This window comes from Mandrillus leucophaeus, unplaced genomic scaffold (genome assembly GCF_000951045.1).
Source record: "Mandrillus leucophaeus isolate KB7577 unplaced genomic scaffold, Mleu.le_1.0 Scaffold19, whole genome shotgun sequence".
NCBI classification, from domain to species: Eukaryota; Metazoa; Chordata; class Mammalia; order Primates; family Cercopithecidae; genus Mandrillus; species Mandrillus leucophaeus.
Window position 1 is genome coordinate 6,920,849 of NW_012101920.1, and position 8,127 is coordinate 6,928,975.

At 35.7% G+C, this 8,127-nt stretch overlaps 1 protein-coding gene across 2 annotated transcripts in view; it reads left to right on the forward strand.

Annotated features, from left to right (window-relative positions):
• Nucleotides 1–8,127, forward strand: part of SPO11 (SPO11 meiotic protein covalently bound to DSB) — a 14,612-nt gene that overhangs the window by 1,781 nt on the left and 4,704 nt on the right. Inside the window, exons 2-10 of one of the 2 annotated variants that reach the window (XM_011978148.1) lie at nucleotides 639–752; nucleotides 1,988–2,076; nucleotides 2,488–2,554; nucleotides 2,788–2,896; nucleotides 3,239–3,325; nucleotides 3,931–3,967; nucleotides 4,310–4,419; nucleotides 6,805–6,904; nucleotides 7,519–7,556. In XM_011978148.1, coding sequence (XP_011833538.1) covers nucleotides 639–752; nucleotides 1,988–2,076; nucleotides 2,488–2,554; nucleotides 2,788–2,896; nucleotides 3,239–3,325; nucleotides 3,931–3,967; nucleotides 4,310–4,419; nucleotides 6,805–6,904; nucleotides 7,519–7,556 — 751 coding nt within the window. The remainder of the gene's footprint in view (nucleotides 1–638; nucleotides 753–1,987; nucleotides 2,077–2,487; nucleotides 2,555–2,787; nucleotides 2,897–3,238; nucleotides 3,326–3,930; nucleotides 3,968–4,309; nucleotides 4,420–6,804; nucleotides 6,905–7,518; nucleotides 7,557–8,127) is intronic. The other variant, XM_011978149.1, reaches the window with a different exon arrangement.

Genomic DNA, 8,127 nt, shown 5'->3' on the forward strand with positions numbered 1-8,127 from the left:
CCTCGGCCTCCCAATGTACTGGGATTACAGGCGTGAGCCACTGCGCCCGGCCTCACGATTTTTTCTTTCCAGGGTAGTAATTAAGCGTTTTCTTTTTTGTATCACTAAATTTCAGAAGAGCCAATTTTAAGGCTTGAGATTAACTAGGCTAATGTGCGACCACAAAAGGTGTTTCTTTTGAAATTTTTGCATTGCATTTTCGGGAAAGAAATTCAAAGCCAATATTGTATCACTTTTTAATTAAAACATTTATCAGTAGTATGTCAAATTTGTATTAAAGCTCAGCTAGATTATGGTAGGTTAATATGAAGTGTAGATAAAAATATAGTTGTAAATTTAGTCATTAATGTAAAAGGGAGACCTTCAATTGGTAATTGCTTGAGAAGTAAAATTACAAGCAAATGAAATTTATTTGTAAATACAGTTGCTTTAATGCAGTAGTAAAGGTTTAATGGGAGAGATAATTATTGACATGGATTACCTAGTCTTTCTCTTTTTTAAAAAATCCCTTCCCAATTACCTACTCTTAAAAAAGAATAAAATAAAAAGTTACTTTAATATTGATCTGGGAAAATCTTACATATTATAAAGTCAAAATTTATGATTAAGATGGAATCATGCTGTGTTTATTGTTTCAGTTCTGAGGTTCTTGTATCTATAGAAAATATTATCCAAGACATAATCACAAGCTTGGCAAGAAACGAAGCACCTGCATTCACGATAGACAACAGATCAAGCTGGGAAAACATAAAGTGGGCATTTTGCATTTTCATTTTTTAAATGCAGTATCTATGTCATTATTTGAATTATTTGAGTTAGAGTTCTGGTCATTTTTTTTTTCATTTTATTGCCATTACCTTGCCAAAAAAAAGGATTTAGGAAGTTTACATAATACATACCATACAGAGAGGTGATGTAAACTAGAAGTAGGTGTGAAAGATGAGGCAAAGGGAAAACAATGCTAGCACCAACAGAATGGAGCACCAGAAGATGTTAGAATTCCAAATGCATGTGGTAAAGTCTCATAATTTTGCTAAAAATAGACACTAAACTTGGAGCTATGCTTTCTAGCAGACAGAGGGGAAGATGTCATGGGTGCAATTCTCATATATACCACAAAAGCAAACCACTTGCTCACGGGAAGTATAACCAATTCTGATACCAGACCAAAATAAAAGTATCCTGAACATATAGCACATTTAAGCCTTTCTCCTAACAGACCTTCTATCCCTGCTAAGTCATGTGTCCAAAAAGGGTAAAATCAGCAAACAGCTTTATCAGAATTATTGAACCTGGTTATACAGGTTTTTTTCAGCCTCTCATATTTTGTAAGAGGTACAGAAACAAAATGAAAGGAATTTTGAGTCTCCTTCCTCACTATTGTTTTATGATCTATATAAGTAATATAAGCTGTATACTTTTCAGTCATGTTTTGAAAGATGGATTTTACCTAGCTTTGAAGCAGCTTACACCTGACATATCCACCTGGTGCCTTCTGCCACCTTTAGGGGAAGTTTGGCAGTTCAGCTTAACAACCTAATAAAATTGCTATTTTATGTAGTGTAATTTTGCAGGTAAACCAGAAATGAAACATTTCAAAGCTTATTAAATTGAGTAAAATTATTAAATGAGTAGATTATTAAAATGAGTAAAGTACTAATTGTGAAATATTTGAAAACGTTTTACATATACTAAAAATGTCTTCCCAGGAAAAAAGTATGCACACACACACAAACACACTCCCACACCCCCTAATCAAAGGTATTAGCTCATTTATGTTAAATGGTTTATCTTGGTGCCTCTGTTTGTCACAAATCTAATTTCCTAGTTATCACCTGGAATGATCTATGCTTTCAAACCAGTTGATCCTAAGCTTCAGTGCTTAAATTGAGAAGAAGTGTGGGTTTTAAAGACCATAAGTATATATTGTTTGGTGTTTAGAAGTTGTCTTTTTCACTTTATTCCTTTGCTTTAAACAAAACGACAGGTTTGAAGATTCTGTAGGTCTTCAGATGGTATCCCATTGCACCACAAGAAAGATCAAAAGTGATTCACCAAAATCAGTTAAAAAATTTGGTAAGTTAATTGTTCTTAGCTTTTGGTAATAAAGGATAAATAAATTTAGTTATCTTCTTAATTTTATTTGTTCCTAGTTAAATAATTTTACTTGTTTTAATAGACCACTTTTGTACATAAAATAAATTTCTAGAATTTTTCATTGTCAATAACTATGGAAGTAGGTTATCAACATAAACATATTTTTCAAGGTATAAGGTTCAGTGCAAAATCATCCTCTTAGTTTTGCTGTCCATAGAGCAATTAATTTTAACTGATTCCTCAGGTAATTGTTCTGTACTTAACCCTCCCATTTTGGAAAGATAATTTTTTAAATGTTAACTGAAGTTAAGTTAAAATCCTTGATAGCAGTATCTTTTGAATCAATAAGAGAAATGATGAGCAACTTATTTGTTGAATCTTATTTTCCAGCTCTAATCCTTAAAATATTGTCCATGATTTATAAGTTAGTACAGAGCAACACTTATGCAACCAAAAGGTAAGTATATTGTTCTAGTAAATTACTCTTTAAAATGTAATGTGAGAATTACTTGGATTAACTTTTATTATATACTTTGAAAAGTTACATAAGACTAAACTATGGCTCATAATTTACTTTTTTTACATGTTGTGTTTTCATCCAGTTAAAGCTTTCTTCGGTTAACACTCTAATACTTGTCATATTCAAAGAGAATATGGTTAATTTAAAATACGTATTTTAAATTTTCACAGAGACATATATTACACTGACAGCCAACTCTTTGGCAACCAGACTGTTGTGGACAATATTATCAATGACATTTCTTGTATGTTAAAAGTGTCAAGGAGGAGTCTGCATATAGTAAGTAGTACCTAATACAAAACATTTTATTTTAAAACAAAATACTTGCATAAAACATAATTTTAAAACATAATATAGCCTGGATATTATTTGATGCTGCATTTTTCTCACTATAAATTTAAATAATAGATTCTCAATATATTCCTTTGGGTGAATGGACCAAACTGATGAATTACCAAATATTTTAAATTCCTAAATACCTTTACATATTTTCTCTTTCGTCTCTTAAATTTCAATCCAAGTGAAAATACCAATAATTTAGCAGATGAACATGAGGAGTGACTTAATAGCCTAAAACATATTCGTGAAACAGGTTTCAAATATGTCTATTATTTTTTGCAGTTATCTACATCAAAAGGTTTAATTGCCGGCAACTTAAGGTATATCGAGGAAGATGGCACCAAAGTGAATTGTACCTGTGGTGCAACAGTAAGAAGCATCATCGATGTTTTCACAGCTTTAACTCTTTTAGCTCCTTCAGTTTTGAAGCCTAATTGTATTTCTTGCTTTGTTATGTAACCTAGAGCTTAAGATTTCAAAATAAAACTGAAAGATGAATAGGAATATGCTTTACAGTACTGTACATTACGTAGTTTCAAAATATGCTAATTGTCAAATGTCAGATTGAAATAAGCATACATATACAACTCTTTAAAAATGCACCATTATTTTCAGATAAAGTGTAGCTTGATCATTTTAGCGTGGTTATTTAGTAATCTTCATTAAATGTTCTGGTTCTGAAAGCGATATTTTTTATACTAAACTATTTGTTGGGTTTAGATACAAAGACAGTCCACAATACTAAAGCTAGTACCCCTGTTGGGAGAATTGCTGTGAGTCATATGCCGGTTTTCTCACTGAGGGGTAAAGCTGTTTTCTACTATTTTTTAACAGAGGAATAAGTCTCTGATGACTGGTATGGTCAAAGAAAAATAAAAACAGAGGGCTTTGTGATAAACTAAAAAATGTGGTTTTTTGCTTTTTATGTGAGATAAAAACTGTTTTTCTTTTGTTTGTTTTTGTTTTTTTAAAAGGCTATTGCTGTGCCATCTAATATTCAAGGAATTCGGAGTATCCTTTAAGTGGGAAAACTATTTAAACTTTTGGAATGTTCATTCATTCATTCATTCCTTTGGTAAGCCAAGCCTTCATAATGTGTAAGGAACAAGTTAGACCCTATAGCAGTCAAGATGAACACACCATGGTCCTTTCTTTAGGACTCTTTTAGGAGCTCAACATCTAGTGGAAGAGACAGATATCAGAATATATGAATAGATATGTTTATATGTTTGAAGGTACAAATTAAAATGTTGTATCTATAGCTGCTTTTGAGTTATCTCTATGGCACCTTAATTTAGTTGGTGATTAAACTGAAATACTCTTGCTTTCAAATTATCAGCCTTAACTTCACAGATTTAGTTACAGATGCAAAGTTTGTATTAATTGTAGAAAAAGATGCAACATTTCAGCGGCTCCTAGATGACAACTTTTGCAACAAATTGTCTCCATGCATCATGATTACGGTATATTATCTAACTTTACTATAATTCCAATACTAATATATACTGTTATGGTGATTGGTAAGAGGATTTACAATATTATCTACACAATGTCCTGTTTTCAATATAATGCATCCTTTGGGATCATACAACAGAAATTTCCAAGGCATTTATTTAAACATCCTCAAAGCTGGCTGTCACCTCAAGTTCTTTTTTTTTTTTTTTTAATAGAGACAGGGTCTGGCTCTGTTGCCCAGGCCAAAGTACCATGGCATGATCATAGAGCACTGTAACCTTGATAAGTTCATGTTTCTAAAACCACACTCAAAAGCTTTCTTCCTTGAAGAGCTGAGTGTTCCTGCCACTTGTCCTGTGGCTATCAATGCAGATACTGCAATGAGGTCCACACGTCAGAGTCAGTTTGACTTACTGCTCACATCCCATGGTCAACAAGTCCTTTTGAATTGGCCTTGGGAATCTCTTTCATTTCAGCCCTTTCCCCTTAATCCTTCCCCTTTCATTCTGACACAAGACAACCACCTGGTAGCCTCCAGACAGGCCCCCGACTTCAATTATCTCTCACTCTACCTAACTGATTCCCTGCCACACCAGACTTGTCATTTCCCTCCTCACCAGTTCAAAAACTTTTGGTTTTGTCTGATACTTCTGCTCTAAACCTGGATGCCTCTGTGGAAATGGTCAGCCCTTCTAAGACTCCATTCCGCCTCCTCTCCAGGGCAGCGCTCCTCGCTGCCTCCACAAACATCCCTCACAAACGCCTCTCAAGAAGGGGCTGGGACTCGAGGGCCATATTAGGAAGAGCCATTTTCCACCAGGTCCTTTAATACTGTTTGACTCCTCTACTGTGTTCATGTGCTATTATTTTTCCCAAAGAACATTGTGAAAATACACTAAGTACCCATGATGAGCTAGGAGCCCTGCTAAGCACTTGACGTAGTGAGAGTTCACATTTACTGGTGTTTATCACATATCAACTTGTAAAGGCTCTCAACAGCCTTAGGAGGTAGGTACTAACATCATCGTCACCTTAATAATGGGGTACTGGAATGCAGGAGTATTTTTACCACATCTCGATGGCTATTCAAAATCAGGACTGGATTTGAATAGTTGAACTCCATGTCACTATAATGCCATCACTCGGTGTGACAGGCATATTTATGCTGAGTTTATAGATAAAGCCATGGCCTAAAGAGACTAAGAAACTTGCTCAACATCACACCACTGATGATGGGCAGGGAGGGAATTCAAACTCACAGCGGTAACCCAAAGCCCATTCTGAATCTCTAGGGCTACTCTGCGCTGTTTCTCTGCTCCCTGTTTCATTTGGTTTTCTGCTTTTCTCTAACATTGTTGTAACACTCTTCAGTTTACTTTTCTACATAATTATTATTTTAGTGACTTCATAATACTATCGCACCAGTTAAGTTTTATTAAACCCTAAATTTAAGCCAGGTACTCTTCTAAGTGCTTTATGATTATTAAATAATTTAATTCTTATAATAATCTTATATGTTGTCACAGAGCCCCAGACCACAGAGTGGTTTTGTTACTCATTCATGTTCATGTTGCTAAGAAGTAGCAGAGCTGAGATGCAAGCTCAGGCTGCCTGGCCCCGCAACTGGTGCAGATCACCACTGCACTATGCTGCCTCTCCACATCCCTGTTGTTAGATATTTTGGCTATTTGTATTAGTTTTTGCCATTTTAAATAACACTTCAGTGAGCATCTTTAAATATGTAGGGTGTTTATTATTTCTGTTTTTGCTGAAATATTTCCTTAGGATCATTTCCTAGGACTGGCATAATTCCCAGTCCTTCACTCTGTTTGTATATAATGTACAATTTTTTCCACAGTCAACACCAGGCTTTCAGCACCTGAAATCCAAGGTAGGAAGATGTAACCTTTTTTTTTTTTTGGTGCTGTGACTCAGATATGAACCAGGGTTGCTGTGGCCACATGCAGAGTACTAACCATTGTATGAGCATAACTTGTAATTTTTCCATTATTATTATTATTATTTTGAGATAGAGTTTCACCCGTTTTGCCCAGGCTGGAGTGCAATGGCGTGATCTCAGCTCAATGCAACTTCTGCCTTGTAGGTTCAAGTGGTTCTCCTGTCTCAGCCTCCTGAGTACCTGGGATTACAGGCATGTACTACCACACCTGGCTAATTTTGTATTTTTAGCAGAGACGGGGTTTCACCACGTTGGCCAGACTGGTCTCAAATTCTTGACCTCAGGTGATCTCCCCACCTCGGCCTCCCAACGTGCTGGGATTACAGGCGTGAACCACTACATCCAGCCTAACTTTTAAATTATTAATAAGAGTGTAGTTGTAACCATTTTATTCTTCTGAAGTTAAAATTCTTAATTTTCATCTTGCTTCTAGGGAAAGGGAGTTCCTGATCTAAACACAAGACTTTTAGTCAAGAAACTCTGGGATACGTTTCATGTTCCTGTTTTCACTCTTGTAGATGCTGATCCACATGGTAATTTATCATTGGACTATTTACAACAATAGTCATAACTAAATCATATTTGTAGTTGTGGTTTTTTTTGTTGTTTTTTTGTTTGTTTGTTTGTTTGTTTTTGAGATCGAATCCTGCTCTGTCACCCAGGCTGAAGTGCAAAGGCGCGATCTCGGCTCTCTGCAACCTCTGCCTCCCGGGTTCAAGTGATTCTCCTGCCTCAGCCTCCTGAGTAGCTGGAACTACAGGCACATGCCACCATGCGTGGCTAATTTTTTGTAGTTTTAGTAGAGATGGGGTTTCACCATGTTGGCCAGGCTGGTCTCGAACTCCTGACCTCAGGTAATCTGCCCACCTGAGCCTCCCAAAGTGCTGGGATTACAGGTGTGAGCCACCGTGCCCAGCCTGTAGTTGTGTTTTCTACTCTCAGGACACTTTTATAAAACATTTTAAAAGAAAATAATTACATTAAAATTAGGTCTATAATTATTTGAGACAATTTATTGTTATTTTGTCATATTAAACTGAGAACGATAAATTTTTCACTGGCGATGTCCACAAAATTAAAATTACAGATAGTAGATAAAATTTGAGAGTGCAAATTAACCTGTAATATGTAAACTTTCTTTTAACAGGCATAGAAATAATGTGCATCTATAAGTATGGATCTATGGTAAGTATAGAAAAGCAGTTTTCCTTTTTTATTATTTAGATATTTTATATTCACCAAGGTGATTTCTGCATTTACTAATCACCCCCAAGTAGGCTGAGAGTACCCAAAGTGTACCAGAGGGCCTAGTATCCTATTCTAGGAGCAATCTGTGTATGTCGGCGGCTGTGACTCTGGCTTCCAGTATGACCAGTGCAACCACAGATGACAGAGTGGGATTAGCTATGGGCAAGTGGCATTATTATCCTGCACTCTCTTGGCATACTGAAGGAACTGTGGGGCTCTGGGGTAATAACAACGCTGTCTAATCACCAAATATACTCTAAATATTATATAGAGCCTTGAATTCTGACTTTTCTAATCCCTTTTCTCCCACTATAAGGAGAAATGGAAACAATAAATGTCACTGCCAGTGTCTACAATTACCATATACGAGTGGCCTCACAGTGTGGCCCGAAGCCAGCAGCATCAGCATCATCTGGAAGATTCTTTTTTTTTTTTTTTTTTTTGATTCAAATTTCAAAGACTTTTAAAAAATAGAAGAAGTCCTCCTCTCCCAGAGCCTTTGTTCCTC